General features: G+C 38.9%; 2 protein-coding genes and 1 pseudogene across 3 annotated transcripts; 2 read left to right on the top strand and 1 right to left on the bottom strand.

Annotated features, from left to right (window-relative positions):
- Positions 1–8,762: 8,762 nt before the first annotated feature.
- LOC121763863 lies at positions 8,763–10,492 on the bottom strand. Its single transcript, XM_042159951.1, has 2 exons — positions 10,281–10,492; positions 8,763–9,520 (listed from the first exon to the last, which is right to left on the bottom strand). Exons 1-2 carry the CDS (start codon positions 10,393–10,395, stop codon positions 8,967–8,969), a joined length of 669 nt encoding a protein of 222 aa, XP_042015885.1. The 5' UTR covers positions 10,396–10,492; the 3' UTR covers positions 8,763–8,966.
- Positions 10,493–12,830: 2,338 nt separating this feature from the next.
- LOC121765574 lies at positions 12,831–14,937 on the top strand (annotated as a pseudogene).
- Positions 14,938–17,903: 2,966 nt separating this feature from the next.
- LOC121764605 (UDP-rhamnose/UDP-galactose transporter 6-like) lies at positions 17,904–21,839 on the top strand. 2 transcript variants are annotated; one of them, XM_042160615.1, is made up of 6 exons: positions 17,904–18,148; positions 18,841–19,120; positions 19,668–19,852; positions 20,312–20,512; positions 20,812–20,973; positions 21,148–21,839. In XM_042160615.1, the coding sequence occupies exons 2-6, from the start codon at positions 18,991–18,993 to the stop codon at positions 21,475–21,477; spliced, it is 1,008 nt and encodes a 335-aa protein (XP_042016549.1). In that variant the 5' UTR covers positions 17,904–18,148; positions 18,841–18,990; the 3' UTR covers positions 21,478–21,839. The 2 variants fall into 2 exon arrangements, with proteins under 2 accessions (XP_042016549.1, XP_042016550.1); XM_042160616.1 differs by having other exon boundaries at positions 18,852–19,120.
- Positions 21,840–27,435: the final 5,596 nt, after the last annotated feature.

Genomic DNA, 27,435 nt, shown 5'->3' on the forward strand with positions numbered 1-27,435 from the left:
ATCGGCTTCGCGGGAACGCCTCTACTTCGGGAAAAAACCATCCAGCTCCTCAAGGAGTACAAAGACGTCTTTGCATGGTCTCCGTTGGACATGACCGGAGTGCCCCCCGAGGTAATCACTCATCGTTTAAATATTGATCCTTCGGTCCGGCCGATAAAACAGAAGCAAAGACTCTTTGCGGCAGAGCGAAGTCAAGTCATCCATGACGAAGTCCGTCAATTATTGAAGGCGGATGTATTATTCGAAGTGAAGTATCCTTCGTGGGTGGCCAATCCTGTCATGATCAAGAAAAAGGAAGGAGGATGGCGGATGTGCATAGATTTCACCGATCTAAATAAGCACTGTCCCAAAGATTGCTATCCCCTTCCGAACATAGATAAAAAAGTAGAAGCTCTGATAGGCTTTGAAATTTTTTGTTTTCTTGATCTATACAAAGGATACCATCAGGTTTTAATGGATGAGATTGACGCTTCAAAAACGGCCTTCATTACTGATTTCGGCATTTTCGCTTATAAAAAGATGCCATTCGGTTTGAAGAATGCCGGAGCCACTTATCAAAGGATGGTAGACAAGCTTTTTCGGCACCTGATTGGAAAGGAGGTCGAAGTGTATGTTGACGATATAGTCGTCAAGAGCAAAAGCACCTCGGAGTACGAGCACAACCTCAAGTCCACTCTCGACGTGCTCAAGAAAGCCAACCTCAAACTTAATCCCCAAAAGTGTACCTTTTTGGTAGATTCGGGAAAGTTTCTGGGTTGTTGGGTTTCAAAGGACGGACTCAAGGCAAACCCCTCAAAAGTTCAAGTCGTTCAGAACATGGCAATGCCAAAGTCCATACATGACGTGCAAAGGCTAACCGGATGTCTAGCCGCACTGAATCGATTCCTTTCCCAAGCAGCCGAAAAGCAACTGCCGTTCTTCAAGGTGTTGAAAAAGGCACCAAAGTTCGAGTGGGGAGCCGAGCAGAAAAAGGCCTTTGACGAGCTCAAAAGTTATCTAGCCGAGCTTCCTATTCTCTCTGCTCCAACCGAAGCCGAAGTAATATTCTTATACTTAGCGGCATCGGATCAAACCATCAGCGCGGTGCTTGTACGAGAAGAAGGCCTAAAGCAGCTTCCCATCTATTTTACAAGCCGAGCATTAAGAGGTCCAGAAACCAGGTATCAACCTTTGGAAAAGATTGCTCTGGCATTAGTAAATGCAGCAAGAAGACTGCGGCCATACTTCTATGCTCACAAGGTATGCGTCTTAACTGATCTGCCACTTCGGCAAGTGTTGACCAAACCAGAAGCATCAGGCAGAATCGCCAAGTGGGCTATAGAGTTGGGAGAGCACACAATTGAATATCTACCTCGGAAAGCCATCAAGGGACAAGCCTTGGCAGATTTTCTTGCAGAAGCAAAGTTCGATCAAACAATTCCTGTTATTGCCGAACAGAAGAATTCCGCCGATGCCGAACTATCACAGCCCTTGGAATCCGAAGTAGAGCCGCCGGACTGCTGGAGCGGATTCGTAGATGGAGCTTCAAACAAGATGGGAAGTGGAGCTGGTATTTTACTTGTCGCTCCCGACGGACACGAGGTAACCTACTCACTTCGTTTCCTATTCCCCACTACTAATAATGAAGCCGAGTACGAAGCCCTCCTGGCCGGACTCCAGTTAGCGCAAAGTCTGCTCGTCAAATCTCTCAAAGTCCATTGTGATTCACAAGTCATAGTAAATCACATGTTGGGTACAAGTGAAGCTCGTGACGAGAGAATGAAGAAGTATTTGGACAAAGCGCAAAGCATCAGCCGAAGTTTCTCCTATTTTCGGATAATCCGCATTCCCAGAGCGGAAAATAGCCGAGCAGATGCCTTAAGTAAATTGGCCTCAGATCCGAGCTCAAAGGCGGAAGAATTAATGCATCGAAGCATTGATGAAGCCGAGGTACATTCAGTATCCAGCTCGCCGAACTGGATGACGCCGATCTTGCAGTATCTGGATCAAGGACAATTGCCCGAGGATAAGAGAGAAGCTCGGAAGATCACGTGCCGAGCTCTTCGGTACGAACTTCATGAAGGAGTCCTCTTTAGAAAGTCTTACCTCCAGCCGTTATTGCGGTGCGTAGGACCAGAAGAGACGGACTACATCCTCAGAGAAGTTCATGAAGGATCGTGCGGTAGCCACATCGGAGCCAGAGCTTTAGCTAAAAAAGTTCTGAGATGGGGATATTATTGGCCAACCATGGTACAAGAGGCAGTGCAGCTCGTCAAGAAGTGTACGAAGTGCCAAATTCATGCAAATGTCCCAAGGATGCCGCAGACCGATCTATACACTATGCAAAGCCCTTGGCCTTTCATGCAATGGGGCATAGACATAGTGGGACCACTTCCTCAAGCTCCTCGGCAAATGAAATTCCTTATCGTTGCCGTGGACTACTTCACGAAGTGGGTGGAGGCTGAACCATTAGCTACAATAACGAGCTCAAAGGCATTGGACTTCGTCTGGAAGAACATAGTGTGCCGATTTGGCATACCCCACATCCTCATCTCGGATAATGGGACTCAGTTCACCGACAAGACGTTCAAGAATTGGTGCCAAGAGCTGAACATTCAACAGCGGTTCACTTCGGTCTCCCATCCCCAAGCAAACGGACAAACGGAAGTAACGAACCGGATTCTGGTGAAAGGGTTAAAAGCTCGGTTAGAACAAGCCAAAGGACAATGGGTAGAAAATCTCCCTCAAGTCCTATGGTCCTACCGAACTACACCCAAAACCTCCAACGGTGAAACTCCGTATAGTCTGGTGTACGGCACTGAAGCCGTAATTCCAGTGGAGATCGGCGTACCCAGTCCCCGAACTCTAAATTTCTCCTCAGAAATGAATGACGACGGACTGAGAGCAGAACTAGATCTCGCCGAAGAAAGAAGAGAATTGGCGTGCATAAAAGCAGCCAAGTATAAGGAGCAAGTAGCCCGGTATTATAACCAAAGGGTAAAAAAGCTTCAATTTCAAGTGGGAGATCTCGTCTTGAGAAACAACGAAGTAAGCCGAGCAGAAAAGCTGGGCAAACTCGAACCCACATGGGAGGGTCCATATCGGGTGTCAGAAGTCCTCGGCAAAGGGTCTTATAAATTGACTCACATGTCAGGAGAACAAGTACCCCGAACATGGCACGTCTCCAACCTCAAGAAGTTCCACTTGTAAGAGACAAAAGTCCGGTCAGTCCGTCTCGTGTCTAGTTCGGTCATAGGGGTATGTGTTTTTATTTGTTTGTTTTTTACTTGTACCTTTTACTTGTCGTTTTTTAAAAAAAAGGGTTTAAAGTTTTTTTTCCTTCGTCCTTTTCATTTTTTCTCTATGTGTTTTGTCTCTATGTGCTTGTCGTCTCTTACAAATGGTACCAAGGTATATCGTTCTTTAAAGACTGATCTCCTTTTTAGATCGATTATTAAAGACTATTGTGAGTCCAAGCTTCTACGGAGGATATAGGACCACAATTCAGCTTAACAAGCAGTCCGTCTGAAACGAACTGCAATAAGCCAACGATTGTGAGTCCAAGCTTCCAAGGAGGATACAAGACCGCGATTCAGCTTAACAAGCACTTCGTCTGAAACGAACTGCAATAAGGGAAAGTCCGATCCACGCGATAAACCTCGCCGAATTAGGACGACCAAGTTCGGTCAAAGAAGTTTACCTCATAAGACCGGGGACGACCATGTCTAGTCAAAGAGGTTTACTGCATAAGACCACTTCGGTTAACAGGGAAAGTCCGATCCACGCGATAAAACTCGCCGAATTAGGACAAGGGAAAGTTCGATCCCGGCGACAAAAATCGCCAAATTAAAACACAAACCAAGTCCGGTCAAAGATGTTTATTTCATCAGACCAAAGACGAGTCCGGTCAAAGATGTTTATTTCATCAGATCAAAGACGAGTCCGGTCAAAGATGTTTATTTCATCAGACCAAAGACGAGTCCGGTCAAAGATGTTTATTTCATCAGACCAAAGACGAGTCCGGTCAAAGATGTTTATTTCATCAGACCAAAGACGAGTCCGGTCAAAGATGTTTATTTCATCAGACCAAGGACCAAGTCCGGTCAAAGAAGTTTACTTCATAAGACCAAGGCCCAAGTCCGGTCAAAGAAGTTTACTTCATAAGACCGAGGACGAGTACGATGAAATTTTTTCGCTAAGCTGTAAATACAGTGTTAGAAGCGAAAACAAAATTTCATTTTTCAAATCTTGTTCGGCATACAACTTAGCTACCCTACAAAATGGCGTTACGCTATTACAAAGGACTATTCTACTGTCCAGGGTTGCTGAAGTTAAGCCACCTATCTGCAAAATCCTCTGGAAGCCGAGTTCGGTTGTTCCGAGCAGATGAAGAATAAGCAGGTCGACGAGATGCTATCCTCGACCCAACGCCTCTTCCCCGAGCCCGAGAAGTCCTAACACCTCGGCGATGAAGAGTCTCTGCAATAAGCATCTGCTGATCTTGCTCGCTCATAGTCACAACTCCTCGGCGAATTTCAGTCCGTCCCTGTCTTGACGATTCCGGTTGCTCCTGAGCCCGTTCTCGTCTTGACGTTTCCGGCTGTTCCGGAGTTCGTTGTTGGCTGGGAGTAGGATTTTGAACAAGGGAACCAGAGGTTTGATCTGGAGTGCGAGCATCTGTTGGCACGATATGCCGAAGGAATCTTTCTATGGAGGGGCGCCGAGAAAGAACAATGTTGTACCGAGAAGCCCAACGCCGCAGTGATGTCACAACTTGTTGGCAAGCCGGGCTCTCCAGCACATTGTTCATACGGAGTACATGATATTCCTCCCACAGTTCGTCAACTCGACTCTGAACATCCGAGATGGTAACTCCCCCACGCTCACGGATATAATCCTCATACGCAGTCCTCTCAGCAATGGCCGTATTCAGCTCGGCCTCCAGATCTTTCTTATCGGACTCTAAGTCTTTGATATCGGCCTCCAGCTTCACTAAACGAGCCAGAAGCTCGTCATTCTTCGTCTGATCGGCTATAGCTCTTTTCTCAGCTTCGTCTAAAGCCGAAGAGTACAGCCGTTTCCAGTAAAGTATCTCCATCTCCTTGAGTACAAAGCAGCTATATTAGTTCGGCAGCTGTACCGAGCAGATAGTAAAATACAACAGGAATAAAGGCGAGTACGAAAAGCTATACGAAGACAAGTGTAGAGAATTTTTCATTCACAAGGAAAATTTTTTACACTAGGAGGGCTTCAAGGCCATTTTACAAGGAAGAAACTAGACTAAGAGAAGGGAGACGAAATCATACTCCGTCAGCTTCGTCTCCGGCTCCTTGGTCTGGTTCAGCTTCTTTCTCCTGAGCTACCTCAGCCTCGGCCTCGCATCCTGCCGGCCTCGCCTCCGCCTCCTGATCGGCCTCCTTCTCCGGATGCCCAGCCCGCTCGACTTCGGCCTCCAGCTCCAGTGGCTCGGCCTCACCCTCTCCGTGGTAAGTCGAAGCGGGTGAAACGGGTCCCACGGAGACAAAGATAGCCTCCAGGTTCTCGTCCCGATCAGCTCGACAACTCCGGACTCGGTCTGCAGAAAGCAGGACCGAAGATGAAGCGAGCTCCTCAAGGAGCGGCAGATTCTGAAGCCGAGCCGCTATCTCTCGGCTGTACAGAGGCAGCACGACGTCGGCCCCCTGCTCGCCCTTATCGGCAATTAGCCTTACCAGACTACCGACAAAGGCCGAGAACTGGCTGCTCAAAAAGAGTTTCTCCGTGTAAACACGGAGAGCCTCCCCTTGGGCAACCACGGCAGCAGCATCCCTCCGTTTCGTCTGCTCCCGCTGGATGACGAGCTGGTTTTTGGCAAACTGAGCTTCATCCTGGGCCGAAATCCTAGCAGCTCTGGCTTTCTCAAAGTTAGCCTCAGCCTGTTCGGCCCGATGACAAGCAGCCGCCAACTTCCTCTGCATCTCAGCATAGTCATTGGACGCTTTGGAGAGTTCGACGGCGACGAGCTTGGAGAGCATATCGTTCCTCTGAAAATGAATAAAGAAAAAAGTCAACAAAGGGACCACAAAAAATACAGGAAAAAAGCAAGGCCAGAAAATCAAGAAGAGAATTCACCTCGGCGAAGTCCGTGGGCCATAAAAACGGCTCACAGATATGTTCCGAAGGAGGCGCCAAGACCACGTCTTTCTCTGGCGCTCTCGGGGGCTTCTGGGCCTTCCCCCTCCCCTTTGCCGAAGTTGACTCCGACTTCTTCGGATCCGAAGAGGTTTTTTGCCTTTTCGGAGTCCTCTCGGCATCAGACGCCGAGCTGGTGGTTTTCGGCCTCTCCGGCTCCTTGGACTCCGAAGATTTTCGGGTAGCCTTGTTCAGCATGTACACTGCCAAAAAGCAAGAAAGCAAGGTTAGTTTTCTTCGTTAAAGCAGAACATAAAGGTAAAGAGAAATCCTCACCCTCGGCCTCTTCGTCCGAAGACGAGATGTCGAACACGACGTCGCCCTTGACGAGCTCAGACTCCGTGTATTGTTTCCTAACTATGGGAATCTTGTTGAGCTCGCCATCGAGCTCGGCCAATGGTTCTAACCGAGGATGAGGAATCACGGACTTCGGCCCTCTCCAGGGGAAGCCCGGAGCCGCTGTCCTATTATAAAAAAAGAAGCGGTTTTGCCATTTCGGCCACTTGGTTTTGCAGAATGCCCTAAAAGGCTGTAAGGGGATCAAGTAAAACCAAGATCCCTTCCTTTTAAATTGGAAAAAATTAAGGATTGCCCGCAGAGACAGATCCTTATCTAACCTACGGAGTTCGGCAGCAAAAGCCGACAAGTGCCTCCAAGAGTTCGGAGTCACCTGACCTAAAGGGAGTTGAAAAAAATCAAGAAGCTCTACAAAAGGTGGGGGAAGAGGGAAACGAAGCCCGCATTCTAAGCAGGCTTCGTAAACGGTGGCATAACCCTCCGGCGGGTCGTTAGCCCTATGATCATCGTCGGGAACCACCGCCTTCCCCCCAGGAAAAGAGTATTTTTCGTAAAGGGATATCACAGTATCCTTACTCAAGATACTGTGAAAATACTCTACGGTCTTCTCCCCGGATTCTTTCCGGCTAGAAGACCCCTTACCCCCTTTTCTACCGCTACCAGACTCAGACGAAGAAGAAGCAGACATGGTTCTTACTCTTTGAAAGTTTGAAGAAATCCTGAGGAAATTTTTGAAAGCGGAAGGAAATTTTTCACGCAAAAGATAGAGAGTGCAGAAGAAGCCAATAGCAAAGGTGTTCAAATGATGAAGAAAGGCGGTATTTATCAGATTTGGAAAAGATTTCAAATCATCGCACCGTTTCATATTCCACCTTTTCAGGATTCGACGGCCGGATTTTACTGTCGCATTTAATGCCGCATTTAATGCAGTCACGCGCAGGGCACGTCCCCTGACTTCAGCCTCCCCCGTACCCTTTTCCAGAATGCCGAAGTGACTCGCTTCGCCGAAGTGATTCACTTCGCTTTTCGGGGGGGGTAGTGATGGGGTGCGTACTGAACAAGCCCAACAGCAATGACGGCCCATCAGCCCAAAGCCCAAGGAAGAGTATGAGTTCGGCATTACCAAAGAGTTCGGCCTCAGCCTACAGCTCGGTAAAAGCCAACCTATCAAGCTCTGCTCTCAGGTCGGCATCAAGCTCTACTCTCAGATCGGCAACCAAAGCAGGAGTATGAGTTCGGCATTACTAAAGAGTTCGGCCTCAGCCTACAGCTCGGTAAAAGCCATCCAATCAAGCTCTGCTCTCAGGTCGGCATCAAGCTCTACTCTCAGATCGGCAACCAAAGCAGTTCGGTCTCAGTATTCGACCGAACAAGGAGTTAGTGGACCCATACAGGATGTCCAACACACCCACTACCACGTGGTGTCAACTCAGGCCACGATCATAGGCCATGACCTACGCTACATCCACGATCTTAGGCCATGACCTACACGACATCCACGACTTAGGGTGGTGATGCAAGCCACGATCTTAGTTCAAGATATAAATAGAACTTAGATCAGATAGAAGAAGGTTAAGCTCTCTAGAGATAAAATCATATAGCAAGTCTGTGTTGTAAGCTGTAATCCCAGATCAAGCAATACAATCTTGCCCTCCCTTCTTCCCGTGGACGTAGATTTACTTCAGTAAATCGAACCACGTAAATTCTGTGTGTTGTAGTTTTCATTCTCTACCAGCTTTTACTAACATCAGAAATTCGCGGATCCATCAATAATCAATAGAAAGTCATCAAACAAAGCATGTAAAGGAAGTCATGAAAAAGTATTAAAGTGAATAATCTTTAGACTCCCCACAAGTACAACAATTAGTCGGAATACCACTTATTCTCTATCTCATACTTGTGCAACTCAACCCATCCCCTAAAACTAGAACCCGTGTCATAATGGACGAAGGGAGTGTGTCGAAAATCATGACGTGCACGAGCTAATGCCACTTGGTCACAGGACACGACAGTCAGTTTCTGGAGAGCTTTAGCATTATTGATGACGTCCAAAGCCAATTTCCGTTGCCAAGAAGAGCCAAAATATCCCGTGATTTCCAAATACTTTACTGGCAACTTTGCCCTGGCCGGTTGTTGTTCCAAATATCCTGGTGTGAATCTTAGATGTCGACACCCACTACACTCTACATTCTTACTCACATTATTCAAATTCGAATAAATCAAATTTAATCATGCCATATAGTGTACATGGCCCATTCTTTTATTCAATATAATGATTTGTTCAACACAAATAAAGAAATTTATTGGTATGCATATTAAACTATTGATCAGGTAATAACATTCCATCAAATCCATTAGCATTTGGTGAAGCAAAATGCAAACCATAAGCCTCATTAGTCATTACTACATAACTAGAATAAAAATAATAGGCTATTTCAGCACATAACCATAAATCCCACAAATAATATCCAAAGTAAAACCATGACACATTAGCAAAATCAAACAATCCATAACAAGATTCAAGCTTTCCTAGTTGACCTCCTAACTTTCCTCTCAGTAATCCCCACACACTTCTCCATACTCATTGGGATTGGAGGCTTCTTGTTCTCCTTGTTAGTGCTCCTCAGCGAATACCTCGGGGTCTGTGCCTCCCGCCTCTCGGCCAGCGGCGTGGTGGCAGCAGCAGCAGCAGCAGCTGCCACGGCCGCCTTCCTCCGGCTGTCGAACTTGGTGGACTCCACCCTCTTCTTTGCAGACTCAACTCTAACACCAAGGTCATAGGCAGGCTTCTTCTCATACCCCTCAACTTCACCCTTTGCCTTTCTCTTGAAGAGCCTCTCATTTCTTCTTGCAGAGTACTCATCATACATCCTGCCCCTCTCAAACAGAGGGCTCCTTCGGCCCCCGAGAGAACCTCCATCGTTGAACGAGGGGCCCCCTTTTGTTCCAAGCTCTTGGTGCACCATTTGTGCTAGGGCCCTTAGCTCACAAGAAATAGTGTGGTATTCGGGGCGAAGCCCGGACTGTTCCATGTCCCAGCTGCGGTTGGGAATCTGGGATTTTGTGAGTGAACCTGTTGTTTCAAAAGCAATCAGAAAGGAGTTGTATATAATTGGGGTTTTCCTATAAAATGCAATAAAAGAATCAAGAAAAAGGACATTGATTTTAGGCAGAACCAAAATAAAATGATTCAGTTATGCACTTTTATTTGAAATCATCTCAGTATTTGCAGTTTTTATTCATGACAAGATGAACATTTCTTCTTTTGAACTTTTTCCCCTCATAACTATTGATCAAATCACACAGTTTCAGGGACAAATTCAAGAAAAAACGATCGTATCAATTCAATTAACCACACTCTCTCACAGAGCTAAATTAAAACCACAGCTTGGATCAGAAAAGAAATGTGTTTCTGACTTTCAAAACATTTGATTAATTGAGAGTTTCTCGAAAACATAAACCGATTCCCTTTTATCAAACAATCGCACAAATTGATTACATACAAAACCTAAAAAAAGCATTCCAATAAACAAAATCCAACAAATTCTTCGAAAATCACAAATTATCAGATAAATTCAAGAAGAAAACAAGATCGTATCAAATGAATAACATCCCCACACTGCCGAGCTAAAACCACAGCTCGGATTGAAAAAAATTATGCGTTTCTGCCTTTCGAAAATACAGTATATTGAGTGATTCTCCAAAACCAAAACACAACAACAAATTCTTCAATAAACATAATCTCCTCTTAAACAATCGCACAAATCGATTTCACAGAAAACCTAAAAAGCATTCAAAAAATACGAAATTCAACAAATTCCTCAAAAATCAACCTGGCGGAGTGCGAGCGACGTTGTCGGCGGCGGCGGGCTGCAGAGGCTTGCGGCGTGAACGGAGGCGAATCGGAGACCTTGCGAGTGGCGGTTTAGCGCTTGACCTCAACATCATCTTTGAAATGTTAAATCACAGCGAAAATTCAACGAATTCTTCAGAGAGAGAGATAGAGATTGAGAAAGAGAGAGAATGGTGAGGGATTTATTTTATTTTTGTGTTTTTATATATTCGTCGGCAGTTTGAATTTTTAATTGGGGGGAGCGTTTCAACGGTCATTTTATTGATCAAGCGGCTGAGATTGATTCATTTTGAAACGGGCGGCGATTGTTACGTGCTTTAATTAGGGATTAATTTGTTACTAATTGTAATTATTCGCAAATCCCAAGTTTATTACTGAATAGTGTACACGTTGTAATTTAATCATCCAAAACAAAAACAGTCCATTTAATTAAGTATATAATATTTTGAAATTTGGAATCCTAATTGTCAGAATGAAAGTTTAATACTTCTACATAGTAGTAGAATTTTGTAGTACTACTATAAATCTTCATTTTTTATTATTATTAGGACCTTGTTATAATATACATATTTGATCTTTTATGTCGCAAACTTTTCCTGAATGCGTAAGGTAAAACTGCTGAATTTAGATTAAAAAAACTGTTGAATTTAGGGTATCAATATTTTAAAAAACCGTCTATGTAACGCACTAACGCACAGCAAATATTTATTTATTACAATAGATCATTCCTGTATATTTACGGCCATAATTATTCAAAAATCATAAATTTGCATGTTTCAAATTTTAATATTATATATGTTCATTTTGATGGGTCTTATATAAATTAAACACTTGTTTATACCACATAAAATTGAACTAAATAACCATACAAACAGAAAATTATAATACACAAACAAATTGCAAACAGTTTTTACTTGAAAAATAAAAATAAAAATAAAAATAAAATTGAAAGGAATTTGACTACGTCTCTGCATCCGACATGTATCCGACCTTTTGCAAAATATCAAGTCAACTTTTCACATTTATTTCAGCAATTTATTTTCATAATAAAGTCAATAAGAGAGTTCGATCATTTTCTTTGATATAAAATAATGGAAAAATTTCTAAAAAGGTCTTCAAAAATTATTATCACAATATACTTCCTACGTTCATAAATATAGACATTAAATCCTCTTATTTACCAAACAATGTATAATATTTTCTTAGTTTACAATTACATCACATAATTTTTAATTTACTAATTATGAGACCGACAATAATGTTATTTATAAAATTATTCAACGCCGTGACATTGATCTTTGCACCTTTGATCCTCAGATTAGTTGAGTTTGTGACATACCATTAATTGGAAATTTTGATATTTCTATAAATAACTAAACTATATTAAATATCACCTCAAATTCAGTCGATGCATTTATAACATTGTCTCAATATGCTTCTTTTCACCTCTAACTAGTTAAGGAAGAGTTTGTCGTGTCTAGAAAAGTGTCTAAATTTTAGGACCTTATCGTTCATGAAAATACCACATTTTATCATAATGTTCGACCCCTTTTCAATAAATATAGCCTTTCTTATATTATAAATCGATTTCGAAATTTTTGTTTGGTGCAATATTGAAACAACAAGAACTAATTAATTACACCACATTGAAATATTGTTTCCCATGCAATGGCAATTAGATTCATATCTTAAAATTCTGACTCTACTTAAGTGCCAAAAAATGACATGGGACAAATCTCTTATCTTGCAACTTATTTCATATCATAATATACGACCCTTCTTAAGTGCCAAAAATGATGTGGGACAAATCCCACCACTTGCAACTAGTTTTAGTCTATGACATCAGACCTCATTGAAGGCTATCAAGAACTTAATTAAAGGCCAACCTCATTGAAGGCCATCAAGAACTTAAATAAAAGATAGCTCATTTAATCTATAAACTCCATATTCATCAGGTTTCCGGTCCATAATAGTGGTGCATCATGATACAATTCTGGAAGGGACGAAATCAATAGAAGTGAACGAAGAATTGACTAATGAAACGTATTTTTAATTTAATTTCACAAAATAAGTTCCAAAAAATCTCAAATCGACATTGTTACACGTCTTTTTCTTCCAATTTTTTTGGTCGTGCTTTGTTAAGCAATCACTTAACCACTAGGCTACTAATCCCTATACGACATGTACACGCTCGATGGGGCATAAATAGTGTTTTTTGGCCTGATTCTTGAACGACGGTTAGACTCTTCGGACGGCTCGGGGGTCGGGCAGTTGCATGCCAGCTCACACCCTCCAAATAATTAAATTTGGACTCGTTCAAACTTCAAACTTCAAACCTAGGAGCATGAAATTAATTTCTCATTGTCAATCTGCAAGCATGCAGAAAGGAGTCAATAAATTCAACCATCTAAACAAGCACATGCAGTGGTCGAACGTGCAATATCATCTTTCATTTTCATCTTCATCTTCACACACAACACGCACTAAACCAACCCAAAAAAATCACCTAGCTTGCCCTAATCAATCCGGCATGGCTGCGAAGAAGGTGGCGATCGTTGGAGCAGGGATAAGCGGCATTCTCGCTTGCAAGCATGCTCTCGATCCCGTTGTTTTCGAGGCAAGAAGCTGCGTTGGGGGAGTGTGGTGCAGCACCATAGATTCGACCAGGCTGCAGACTCCCAAGGAGTATTTCGAGTTTTCGGATTTTGCTTGGCCGGATTCTGTGGCGGAAGCGTTCCCGGATCACAGCCAGGTGCTGGACTATGTTAGATCCTATGCTGTCCATTTTGAGGTCGTTCCGAGGATCAGGTTCGGCTCCAAGGTCACTTCTCTCGACTATTGTTTGTCGTCGGATGGTGACGGTGGTGGTGGTGATTGGAGATTGTGGGGTGGGAGTGGTGAGGCATTCTCATGTAAAGGGAAATGGAAGGTTGTTGTTGAGGATGTTTTGCAGCCTCTAAAGCCACCTATGGTGCTAATTCTCTCTTTCTCTGTATGTGTATGTGTGAGATATGTGTTTTAGGATGAAAATTTGTGATTTTTTGTGGATTGGAGTAAGTTCAATTATTGGAGTTTTATGTGTGTTATGAATTATGTGAAAGTTCAGTTATGGCATGTTTTTTAGTTTGTGTGTTTCCTAATATATGAGGAAATAATTGGTTTTGTTAATTGGGGAAGTTCATTGATCCAACTTTTCTAACTTATCCATTAAAACGAACACGATTAATTTGTTGATGAATTTTTTTTGAAGGTGTATGAGATGGATTTTGTGATCCTTTGCATCGGCAAGTTCAGCGACGTCCCAAACATCCACAATTTTGCCCCAAGCACGCGTGCCTTGTTCAACGGCGAGGTCCTTCACTCACTCCATGAACTATGCTGCAATGGGGAAAATCCAAGCAGCAAAGTTCACGGAGAACAAGAGAGTTGTTGTTGGATTCCAGAAGTCGGCAGTTGACACTGCGGCTGAGATCGCCAAAAACAACGGTAAAAACGCCCAGAATCGAGCAATTTTTTTAAGCATATGACCAATGTTTTTAACCCTTGTTTATATTTTTTGTAGGTCCGAAGCATCCGTGCACTTTGCTCTTCAGAAGAGTGCACTGGACTGGTTCAGAAGATATGGTCAAATTCACATTCAAGAATTTAACCAGATTTTCCGAACTAATGGTTCATAAAACTGAAGAAGGGCTAATTCTATGGTTTTTAGCCCTTGTGCTCTCACCTTTGGTAACTATCCTCCCGAACTTTTTTTTTTCAAAAAGCTTATTTTTGGGATAAGTATTTTTATTTTTATTTAGAACTTTTGGCTTATTTTTGACACACATTTTCCATTTGCCTTATCTTTAGAAAGTTGCACGGAAAAAGTCAGATGAATTTGGCGATATAAAAATGAATTGCCTCGCAAAATTTTATGCGGATTTTATGCAAAAAAATTTCTACCAAGCATCGAGAATGACAATGATGGAATAAAAAACATTGAAAATACGAATTCACATTTTCCCTTTTCCTTTTGCACTTTTTCGTCACTGATTCACCTTGTCTTGGAATGGAAGTGACAAAAAGGTAAATTCGGATTTTTCTCTTTTTCATGGAAAATAATTCCACATAAAATCCATACGATAGTCAATCGAGTCTATTTATACCATAATCAAAGTTTTCTTGGACTCGAAACTTTTAAAAACAAGACACAAGTTGGTCACATTGTTTTCAAGAAAATGCCAAATTAAAGTTCGGGGAAAAAACTAGAAATCGTGACACTAACTTGTCCACGTATCCCGCAGCGTTGGATCTTCTCGAAGCTCGTCGAATGCTACCTCCGATGGATCTACCCTCTCAACAAGTACAACATGGTCCCCAAGCACTCGTTCCTCAAGCAAATATGCTCGTGCATGTTCATGATCTTGCCTCGAGACTTCTACGGTCGAGTGAGGGAAGGGAGCCTCATCTTGAGGAAATCCGATGTGGTCGGATTCTACGAGAAGGGCCTCGTCCTCGATGGTGGGACGAGCCATTTGGAGGCAGACATTGTCATATTCGCCACCGGGTATAAGAGCGACGAGAAGATCACTGGAATCTTCTCGTCACTCGAGTTCAAGAAATGCATCATTGGATCCTCAGCTCCCTTTTATAGGTAATTCAAGAAATGCATCATTGGATCCTCAACTGATTAACAAACTCATTCTGTGGGCTTATTCGATTTGTAGAAATGGTTAATTGCCTATTTAATTATGAAGAATGAGTTTGTTAATCATAGGAATGTGATCAAATGCAAACTTTAAATATTATACAAACTCTAAACTATGATCTGAACCGTTAGAAAATGTCAACAGATGATAAAATAGTAGCAACAGAAATATCAACACAGTGTCAACGGTTGATGCTGTGTTGATATTGTATTGATATATTCTGTTGTTATTATTTTGTCATATGTTGATCTTTTTTAACGGTTCATATCATAGTTTGGAATTTATACAATATATGATGAGTTTGCATTTTATCACTGCCCGTCTAGCATATTTGTAATTTAAATGACAAGCATCCGCACTTTCAAATTTTCAAAGTGTCTCTCACCTAACTAATTGTTTTTTATTCAGTTTTTAGTTTTAAGTCCCAAAATAGCATTATTCGGACATTGGCGTTAGTCACAGTAATACACATTTGCGACACTATTCACCAACATAAGCAAATTTTGAATTTTTAAAAATTTGTGATTTGTCATTTGAAATTTAAAAGACACACAAATCAAAATTTGACTAACACATGTAATTAATCCAATAAATAAATCACCATGAAATCATTGCTGTGATTTTAACATTTCGAAAGTTGTATGACATATCATATTCATACATATCTGTTTGAAAGTTATGTGAAAATTGTAGATCAAGACAACTGTATTATTTAAGGCAGTTAACGTAATATAATACAGAAAAAGTTTTCAATTCATTCTATGTGTTTTTATGATATAAGATCACATCATATCATTAATTTGCTAAACACATTACACTTAGTACTATTTAAAAGAAAAATTAAAGTTTGCAGAATAATCAATCTAAATATTTAAATCGCGCGCGACCACTTTTAATATGCTTGGTAATATCTAAAATCTTTCAATATGATAATGATAAAAATATACAAAATTAATTAAATCGATAACTATATATTATCATACTCCACTATCTATCAAAATTAATCAAATTCTGAAATGGGAGTTGAAATAAATTGATTACTAGTTCGGCACATAATCAAATCAATAATAGTAGTAGTATTATATATTGATTTGATGCATTTATAATCGGATTAATGGTCAACACCAAAGCAGTTAGTGGTCACTTAGTGGTCTAATTACGGTTCAACTCACCTAATTACATTAAATAGTTTCCTTATTTATTGCGTATAACAATAACATTAAATTATTTTATAAGAAAAAGATAAATGACTGATTTAAAGAAATACGTATAATAAAAGGTTTGCAATTAATAAGACTTTAGCTTAAGATGTATATTACAGAATCGTTTATATTTATAAGTATAATTATTTTCTTAATTATAAATGGAAATTTACCAACAACGATATTTATATATACATATTTAGGATATTATAAGTGGTTGAGCAGTGGGTAGGTACGGTATACCTTACCGAAACCACCATACTGTATACCTTACCGTAAATTCGGTATCTGAAAAAATCATACATTTACCTTATCAAAATTTTCGGTATACCGAACTTCGGTATACCTTATTTACGGTATGACCAATTTCCATACCGATGCCGTACCTCATTTTCGATATACCGTACCAAAGTTCGGTATACAGCACGTTTACGGTATACCATACTTTCAACATCAATGAAAATAAATAATTTGAGTTTTTAGAATATTATTTATATTTTATAATTAAAAAATATATATTAAATATATTTTATTCATAATTATATTTATATTTCACAATAAAATTTATTATTTTAAAATATATTAATTATATTTTATATATAATTATATTTATATTTTATGGTATATACCGAATTTCGGTATAAAGCGGTATACCGCAGTATATGAATTCATACTGTTACCTTACCGAAATCTTTCGGTAAGGTATCATGCCGTACCGAAAATCACGGTATACCAAAAATTCGGTATTTTCGATATTTTTTCGGTATGATAAGGCCGGTATTTCGATATATTTCCCCAGCCCTAGTTGAGCTTAAGCTGATAAACATATTAATCTCATTAATATATTTTACTCCCTTCATAATCCACAAAAGTTATAGGAGTAAATCAAATTAAGTGAGAATTTGTACTAAGATTTTAAGGTAATCCTTTGAGTAAAAAATACTACTAGTATGATTCTACACAATCTTCCAATTGCTTAGACTTTGAGTTATATTTTATTCCTTTGGTAGATTTAATAAGTAACTTAAATTTGAAATTTGAAAGATTAGCTGAACTTATATGTATTTATTCACCGAATATAATAGTGTAGTACACGTACAACGCAGAAATATCTAATACATCGAATACTTGTTATTGGCTTAAATTTCACAGCCTATAAGGTAGATTTGTAATTGAGTCAAAGTATTTAAACCTAATTGAATATATTGCGAAAGAAAATCTCATTCATAAAGTTAAAATCCAATTCATAAATTACATTACTACTTTGAGAGTGACATTTCAGGTGCCATATTTCAAGTAGTTGACAAAACTAATGCTTTTCCTATACTACCAATCTATTAATTTTGCGACACATAACAGTTGGATTCATCGTTAAATTTGATTAGTTATGTTTTCTGTATATTAAAAAAATATCGATTATAACATCACAATTCATATAAAGAAAAGATGTATTGATTCATTCGTAATCTAACTAAAAGCACATCATCTGATTCAATGCGAATTTTAATAAATATTGCAATTAGTGTTTTGAAAATAATATCATACCTTTAGTAGACGGCCGAAAAAAGAAATTGTATCCAATATTCATGAATGGAATGAATTGTTTTAAGAAAAATGAATCAGATTTAACAGATCTGGAATATTATTAATTTAATTAATTAGCATGATTTTTTGAGTAGAAAAGGAAAAGATGTCTTTAACTTGCATTTTCATGTTCATATAATTTTGTGGTCAAACCCTAAAAACACAAATCTCATTTTCCCCCAAATTAACATTCATTCACTCTGTACTTGGCTCAATTTCTACTCTCATCAACACGCAGATACATACACCTATACGTACACTTGCATATATACATCACATGCAAACACGTTCGCCCATTATTAATTCAAGAGTCGTGAGGATCTGGTGGAGAGCTCAATTTCGCTCTTCTAATTCCGTTGCAGAATTCGAAAGGGGTAAATTTAGTTTTCCAATTTTTTAACTGCATTTTGATGTGTGGTGATTTCTCAAGTGAGGCGGAGTTGGATTTTGCTTCCATTTCAGCTGAATTTGATGTTAGATCTGTGATTTTGGCGTGTTTTTGCGGGACTGAATGCGATCTGGCAGAATTTAAGGGTTTTAGGACGTTAGATCTGATGGTGGTGGCATTTGAATGAATTTGAATTGCGGAAAATGGCTGATGTTTTGTGCTTCATACGTGAATCTAGGGATCTGTGTTGAAGTTAAGAGTATAAATTCTTCTTGATTTGCTAATCGATTTAGGATAGTGTTACCAGTTTGAAGTTTTAGATGGCGATTGGTTTGGTAATCTGATTTATGTAATAAATACCTCTCATCACTAAGATTTAGATTGTTTATTTAAAATTCTGTTCCATTATTGTCCTATAAATTTCTAAATTGATCAAGTATGGAATTAAGAACTGATGCATACAACCATGGCTATATTTTTCTTTTTGTTGATACCAGTATAGTAGTAGTAAAAAATGTGTCTAATTGGGTACTTATACTATAGCTGTTTTTTAGCTCAGAAAATTGTTTTCTGAGATTTATGTATGCTGGATCTGTTTAATGTGTTGCAGCTTTTACATTGGGGTAATTATATCAATGAAATGTTTAATAATTGGCTTAAACCTTCTGATTGAAACAGTGACCATACAGGATATTTAGTGGAAAGATCTTTGGTTGGATGCGGTGGTCTTGTTGCTACTTTATGGTCCTATCAGGGTAAATATCTGCCCCTTGCGACACGAACAAGGGAAATATAAAAGAAAACTAGGGAAATATAAAAGAAAACAAGATGCCATCAACAAGCAAAGCTGATAAGAAGGCTGCAGTTGATGCAGCTGCATGGATGTTCAATGTAGTCACTTCAGTTGGGATCATAATCGTCAACAAAGCACTAATGGCTACTTACGGCTTCAGCTTTGGTATAATTTCAGTCATTTATCACGAGCAATTATTTCCATTTTGCATTGGTTGGGCTTAACATGCACATTCGTGATCAAAATTGAACTATCGCTTGAGACATGCATATTCTCAAGAACATTTGTTAATAATTTCTGTAGCTTATGTTCTTAGGATAATGATGTATCATTTCAAGCCAGAAAGCGATTATTAACTTCTGTGGATTCCTTGGGTGTAAAGAGGAAGAGGGATGTTCCTTCTTGCTACTGAATTTTATCAATACCCCTGCTCAGAAGCTACTTTTGTCTCTAGTTTAGAAGTTATAGACAATGTTATTCATCTTGATAATTTCAAACAAAAATTGCACTCTCTATGAAGAGACAAGTGATAAGCACATATCAACTATTTTTTCCGCCGCCAATTAAAAAAAGGAGGTAGCCTAGCTGAACTATAACAATGATATTTTCTGGTTTTAATGGTGAATTTTATGGAAAATGCTTCAACTTTTCAGTTTCTGTTTATTGTGGTTCCATTATAATGCAAGGTACTTAACTAGTTCCACTTGTGCAGCAACAACTTTAACTGGTTTGCATTTTGCTACCACAACCTTGATGACGGCTGTTCTAAGATGGTTAGGTTACATTCAACCTTCTCAACTACCATTATCGGAGCTTCTTAAGTTTATCTTCTTTGCAAATTTCTCCATTGTTGGGATGAATGTCAGCTTAATGTGGAATTCAGTGGGATTCTACCAGGTATTTATTTATTAATGAAATTCTTCATGGCTGTGGATATTTTTCCTTAAGATTTATGAATACACCCTGACCAATTTTCTAGTTGAAAATAATTTTGATGCAAATGACTAAATTACCCTGAATTCATCTCTTGATTCTGGCCGCGGTTGGGTGATCTTAGTGTATTTGTTTTTTTCTCATTACGAGACAAAATTGATCTAGCTATTGGGTTGTTTGGGTGAAAGGGATGGTGGCTGGCAGAGTAGGAGTGATGAATCTGATGATGGTGGGGCTGTGGAGTTGAAAAGGGAGAGGAGATGAATTTGGGGTATTATAATTTTTTGCTATTAAAAATAATTTGAGTACCTAGTAGTTCGGGTGTATCTGTAGATTATATGGACGTGATGTTCACCCTTCATCCTTAGTGAAAATTTATCATTCACTAGATTACCAATTCTTGCGTCTCTTGCATACTTTCAGATCGCAAAACTGACTATGATACCCGTCTCCTGCTTGTTGGAAGTCGTGTTTGACAAGATCCGATATTCAAGAGACACAAAGCTCAGCATCTTGATTGTTCTCCTGGGTGTTGCAGTCTGCACAGTTACTGATGTGAGTGTTAATGCCAAAGGATTTGCTGCTGCATTTATTGCAGTCTGGAGTACAGCACTGCAACAGTATGTAAGTTTCATTTTATTCACTATCGTAATGCCATACTTTCAGATTTCTTCTTAGATGTATGGATGTGAGAATGAAAGTTGCTACATACATATACTTGGTTTATAAAATCGTCACATTCTACTGCAACAGATATATAGTTTTCCTCTTAAATTCTAGTGAGTTACATTTGGAGTGAAAAATGCAGTGCTAAAATATGCTTCTAGTTTAACAGAATGTCCTCCGGCTGTGCCGATAACTATTTTGTGCTCTTTTAGTATGCATTATTTGACAATTATATTATTGTGGATTTGTATTTGCAGTATGTCCATTACCTCCAAAGGAAGTATTCCCTAACTTCCTTCAATCTACTGGGCCACACGGCACCAGCCCAGGCTGGATCACTATTGTTGTTAGGCCCGTTTCTAGACTATTGGTTGACAAGCAAGAGAATCGATGAGTTTCAATTTCATTTTCCATCTCTAGTAAGTATCCCCACATCCATGCCCGTTTGTTAGTTTTTATTGCTGTCAATTTTCTCCTTCCAATTTGCCATGGAGATTGCTGTGTGTCTGAATCTCTTCGCCCTCACGGTGCAGGCTGTTAAACATTGCCAAACCGAATCACATACAATATAACCTTAATATTTGCCTTTTCAGGTGTTCTTGATCCTGTCATGTACTATTGCAGTTGGAACGAATCTCAGCCAGTTCATCTGCATAGGCAGATTTACTGCTGTTTCATTCCAAGTCCTCGGCCACATGAAGACTATCCTTGTGCTGATCCTCGGCTTCATATTCTTCGGGAAAGAGGGTCTGAACGTACAAGTGGTGGTCGGCATGATCATTGCCGTCATTGGGATGGTCTGGTATGGCAATGCCTCATCAAAACCCGGTGGCAAAGAACGACGCAGCCACTCAATGCCCAGAAACAGTCAGCAGAAGCATGGAGGGTCGCCAGAGTCTTCTGATGCCGATGAAAAGGTGTAAGGCTCTCGAACAATCTACATTTTAGCACATGGAAAAAGGTTAGCTCACTCCGCGATTCTTTAATGGTCTGACTCTAGATACAGTCGAAACTCCAAAATTGGTCCTTAGTAGAGTCTGCTCATACAAAAAGCACAACTGAGGATTAAACAAGAACAGGAAATTTTGTATTTCTGATAAAATAGTGACATTAATTCCTCATAATTTATAGTGTCGTTTATATTTTTCTCATTTGTCGGAAGGGGTGATTATTTTACTGATGTTGTAAGGCCTATTGTGTATTATGTTTTCATGTAAAATTTGTATGAGTTTCACATTGTAATATGTAAGAAACCAAGAGAGATTTTTTGCCCCTTTTTATTTTATTTTCAGAATTTCTTGATTGTTTTTAAATATGCTGATAAATAGTACTACCATATCTCAAATCATTATCTGTGTTTCCATTCTACCCTTAATTAATACCAAAACTACGATAAATTATGCAAAATTAACTCAAGAGTGGAAGAGTATCTTTTTTATTTATTTCTTTTAGTGTGCTAGTTATTTTTGGGCTATGAAATGGTTTCTATAATTAAAAAGGGTAGGCTTGGGATTTACTTTGAAGTTGAACCCATTTTCTTATTCACAATCTTCTTACAGGAAAGCCCAAAAAATTATTGCATTCGAGCGTTTTTAATTATTTGAAATAATGTTGAACCCTCATCAGTCATCACAACACAACATATGTTCATAGAATTATTGGGTTGTCTACTTCTTAAATATGCTATTTAATTAGTTTAGTTTAGTGCTAAATCACATCATACAAATAGAAATATGCTATTTAATTAGTTTAGTTTAGTGCTAAATCACATCATACAAATAGAATATTGTCATGCTTTCAAATTTCAAACCGACCAAAACTTGTCCACTAGTTTCCATTAGCACAATAAACCATAGCTTGGGTCCCACACAGCTCCGACAATGACACCATCGACGGCTGTGGCTGCGCCACGTGGACATTGGACGGTCCTAGATTTTCTTTCTATATTAAATTAGTGTTTTATATTACTTTGTAATTAATAGATAACTATCAATGATAATTTGACACACTCAATTTTTTTTTACGTAGTTGACAAATTTAATTATATAAAAATGAAACGACCCTTTATTCCATGACCCATTTTTATTCCAGATTGTTCCAAAAGCTTCTCCTTGTGGCCCCAATAAATAAAGATGATTCTTTTCTATGTTTTTTTGATGTTAATACATTGTTGTAAAGTGTCACTTTATTGGTGGCACGATAACTTAAATACTTGTGATACCTTGTATAGCTCAAAATAGAAATCATTTTCGTAAATTTATATAGCCTCGTGCTCCTGTGCAGACTCACTCACAGTGTGTTGTCGGACCGGACCGGACCGGACCGGACCAGACTCGGATGGATCGTGACTCGACTTTGAGATGATTTCTCTTGTTTTATGTGTAAGCATGGTAACTTTTGTTTATATAAATGATAATTTTCACGATTGTTACTTTGATTGAATACAACTGTAACATTTGAATGTGGGTAGTAAAGATTACGTGATTTATAATATTATTTTAATTATCGTTAATTTTTAAAATTTTGGTAAGCCTAATAAAACAACGTGTCAAATATTTCATACTACTATGATTCTTCTTGCAATTGCTTAGAAAAATTGGAAATTCTATAATCTTTTGAACATGGAATGATTTTTGCAGGAACTACAATTTATTTCCAATTTAATTGTTTATACAAATCAAAGTTTGCTTAAACAATTGAGTGTTGGTGAAACATTACGCCCCCAATGACATCATTAAGGAAACTTCGAGAAACTATACTGACTAAGATCTCTTCTGTTCCAAACATTAAATAATATTATCTCACTTTGGACATAATTAAAGATTGAAATGCATTTGAACGTAACATTTTTATCATCGTTATCACGAGAAAGAGATAAAAAATGTTAGATTGGATAAAATAAAGTAACGTTACTTTCATGGATTATGACTCACGAGGTATATACCTTTTCTAACACAAGCACACATAAATATGTGATTTTTTACCATGAGACATACAATTACTATACGCAATTAAGTTTTGCCAAGGAAAATATCATGTCACAAGGTTAACATATTTGGGCTAATTACATTTTATGTTTGATATAGGCCGGAGTTGTAAAAAGTCTTTTAAATAAAATATCACGATCTTTTAAAAAGTTGCAAATATGAGTCGAGACTTTGTTCTTAATTATAAATTAAAGTATTTTAGATCAAATTTTAGGAATTAAAAAAGCAAATTTCAATTGATCAATTTATTAATTACTCGTATATGATTAGGACATTGATATATTTATACATTACATTGTAATGGTCTGCACCCCCCCCCCCCCCCCCCTTCCCCACCAAATAAAAATATTTTTGGGTGACAATATTATATTTCTACCGCAAACCCACGAAAGTGGGAGAAAATAATTATTAAAGGCGTGCCCATTTCTCTATTTTTATTTTCCTTTTTTGGGCTTGAAACTTATAAATATTCAGATAGGTTAGTTTTATATTTTACCATATCTTAAAATTATGATTTTACGTGGGGTGATGAACTGATGAACAATGTAACACTACTAAATTATTCAATTTAGTCAAATAATCGTGATTTTTAGTGTACCAAACCCAAGTTGCTGTTTTTTTTGAGGGGGGAGGGGGTGTATCATAGCAATATTACATGTAATATACTTTCAATCTTCTCACTGATCTTTGAAGTCAGGTAAGTCTAGAAAAGTTGGTGTATGAATTTTACTTTTATCATAACATATATTACATCGTCAACGAGAAAGGGTCATATTTTTTTCATTTTAATTTGTTTTATAAAATTAGTGTCTATCTATTTATGATAATTTTTTACTTTATCAATTTTACAATAAATATTATGTTGTTCAATATTAAGAATAAGTATAAATAAGTTAGATATTATCTTTTGGGACATTAGTGAGGTAAACCCTATATCTTTTAATAGTGTAATCCAATATTAAAAACAGTAAGGTCTTTAATCCAATCTTTAGCTTTAACGAATGTATCATTCAACCACGTGGCGGTATAATACGACTAATCACATGTACATATAGTAATGCATTGTTCATGATTATGAATACGCTATGACTCACATTCTAAAATATAACAAGGACTCTCACAAGGATCGAACCATAGCATTATGATGTTGTACAAGTCCAACTCTCGACCCGTCCATCGAATTACGACTTAGTGCCCAAGTCTCGACCCATCCATCGAATTAAGACTCAAAGCCACAATATGTCACAAGACACTTCTAAAATTAATGTATATACTAGTATACTGCATGCTAAAATAATTGGTTACTCATGACATGCATGTAATCACATAAAACCATGATGATAGAGAAATCCCCATAGATGCATAAGCATAACCCCATACATACATATATACATGCATGTAGGTAGTGTAGAAAATCATCAAACATGGCCATGAGAGTGGGTCCCACCAGCCTATGGGCAAGTTGGGAAAGAAAAAGAGGAAATTATCAGATCACAAATGATACTATGGAGATATAAAACAAGAATTTGGTTGAGCCACGTCTTCGTAATTATTATTATGGATTAAAAACTCCTAATTAAAATAAAGAAATATTATTTTATATCAAAAGCTTAATCCCTATTGGATGTGAAAATATCCAAGGCGTAGTGACCAGATATTTTGAGCTGCCCGTTTCAATCGCAGCCACCGAAATCTCATTGGCTCGCTAGGCTTTATGCCTCGGGCAGCTGCTGCCCGCGTTACCCGACATGGACACCCACCAGCCACCACCACTAGGCCAAACTATTCCTTTTTACATGTTTATATATATATATACAGGCCCGGTCCTGAGTTTTTATTGGCCCGGGGCGGAACTAAAAGAGGGGCCCCATAATCATTTTACGTGAGGCTTATTAGCTTGTATTTAGGCTTTAGCGCTGCCTGCCTTTGCGGCTCTCTGCTGTGGGCTCTTGTTTCTTGCTTGGACCTTGCCCAGTAGCATGTATATACTCATGTATGTATTTGGATTTTGGAGGCCCCAACGTTTTGGGGGCCCGGGGCGGGGGCACTGCTCGACCCCCCCAGGGCCGGGCCTGTATATATATACAGGGTAGTGATCTATGGGAAACACACCTTAACCAAATAACTAGAGAATAAATCATAGCCACAAGATCAAAAAAATCAAGGGCTAGTATTAATACATGTAATTTTTGAATTTAAAGGAGAAATTAGTTCCCCTATCACTAATTTACTTCACAATAACAAAGAGGGGGTATAATGGCCATTGCACATACAAAATTATCAACACAAAATTTTATGCTTTTCTATGGTGCGGGGGTGATGGCGGAGCAGCCGCGAGAGTAGGAGCGGCCGGAGCGCGGCGGGCTAGGGATCCTGTTTGCGGAGAGAGCGTCGTACGAGATGTAGTAGTGGATCGCTTTGTTCCATAACAGAGATCGCCGATTAGGCGCACCTTCTTCCTCGCCGTAGGCTGGCGTCTCACATTGGTCGGCGGCGGAGAGGAGGGGCTGCTCTTCTAATCATTCACTGTCTTATTTATATGCATTCATTCATTAATGTCGACTACACACAGGTCCTAGAAATTCTCTTTTGGATTTAATCTCTTATAGTTGTCAAAGATGAATTTGTTGAAGAAAGATGAATTTCTAGATCCATTGTCCATCAAACAAGCTTTATGGAGATTCATAATCTTTTCAGATATAAGGACTAAGGAGAATTTTTTATGTTGACATGACATCCTATTTGTAGAAGGTTATTTTAATGTTCGAAAGGATCTATTTATGGCTTTTTTTACGATCAGCATTATTGATATACAAGATGGTATTTGTTTATTTATTTCCCTTGGAGCTAATAGTGATGTATTTTGTTAACAACAATGAAGTAAAATCATGCTAAAAGTGATGTGTTTTGTGAACAAGAGTGAAGTAAAATCATGATAAGAGTGATGTGTTTCGTAAACAAGAGTGAAGTAAAATCATGATAAGAGTGATGTGTTTCGTAAACAAGAGTGAAGTAAAATCATGATAAGAGTGATAAGTTTTGTGAACAAGAGTGAAGTAAAATCATGATAAAAGTGATGTGTTTTGTGAACAAGAGTGAAGTAAAATCATGATAAGAGTGATGTGTTTTGTGAACAAGTGTGAAGTAAAATCATGATAAGAGTGATGTGTTTTGTGAACAAGAGTGAAGTAAAATCATGATAAGAGTGATGTGTTTCGTAAACAAGAGTGAAGTAAAATCATGATAAGAGTGATGTGTTTTGTGAACAAGAGTGAAGTAAAATCATGATAAGAGCGATGTGTTTTGTGAACAAGAGTGAAGTAAAATCATGATAAGGGCGATGTGTTTTGTGAACAAGAGTGAAGTAAAATCATAGTAAGAGTGATGTGTTTTGTGAACAAGAGTGAAGTAAAATCATGATAACAGTGATGTGTTTTGTGAACAAGAGTGAAGTAAAATCATGGTTATAGTGTTGTGTTCCAGGGTAAGAGGGATGATTCTTTGGTTAAATTAGTAACAATACATTTGCATTGTTTCTTATGCATTTATAATCATTACATACTAAAATCTTGCCAATTTTACTATAGTAAATTAGTAACAGTACATACCAAAATACAAACCAATATCCAATCGTTACAAATTTAAAACCGCAAACAATTTAAATCAATTCAATCAAGAGGGAGACACACTTCCACGCTGGTGGTCTTCACCATCCGGCAAACAGGGCAGCATCGCATCGCTTGCAGACGCAGACGTGGCGGCATGACCACACCATCACGTTCGCCAGCTCCCTCTCGTACACCTTGCAGTCGAGCCTGACCGGCCCCACGCGGTCAGGGTCCTCGAACGACGACTCCCCCTCCTCCTCCACCGCCTCCGCGTACTGGCGCGCCG

Source organism: Salvia splendens, chromosome 14 (assembly GCF_004379255.2).
Source record: "Salvia splendens isolate huo1 chromosome 14, SspV2, whole genome shotgun sequence".
Classification (NCBI taxonomy): domain Eukaryota; kingdom Viridiplantae; phylum Streptophyta; class Magnoliopsida; order Lamiales; family Lamiaceae; genus Salvia; species Salvia splendens.

Bases quoted from the DNA above. Each gene is read 5' to 3' on its own strand.
- LOC121763863 (XM_042159951.1), bottom strand. From the start codon at position 10,395: ATGATGTTGAGGTCAAGCGCTAAACCGCCACTCGCAAGGTCTCCGATT. The intron at 9,521-10,280 runs GTTGATTTTTGA...TTGAAACAACAG, and splicing joins CGTCGCTCGCACTCCGCCAG to GTTCACTCACAAAATCCCAG.
- LOC121764605 (XM_042160615.1), top strand. From the start codon at position 18,991: ATGCCATCAACAAGCAAAGCTGATAAGAAGGCTGCAGTTGATGCAGCT. The intron at 20,513-20,811 runs GTAAGTTTCATT...TTGTATTTGCAG, and splicing joins GTACAGCACTGCAACAGTAT to TATGTCCATTACCTCCAAAG. The intron at 20,974-21,147 runs GTAAGTATCCCC...TTGCCTTTTCAG, and splicing joins AATTTCATTTTCCATCTCTA to GTGTTCTTGATCCTGTCATG.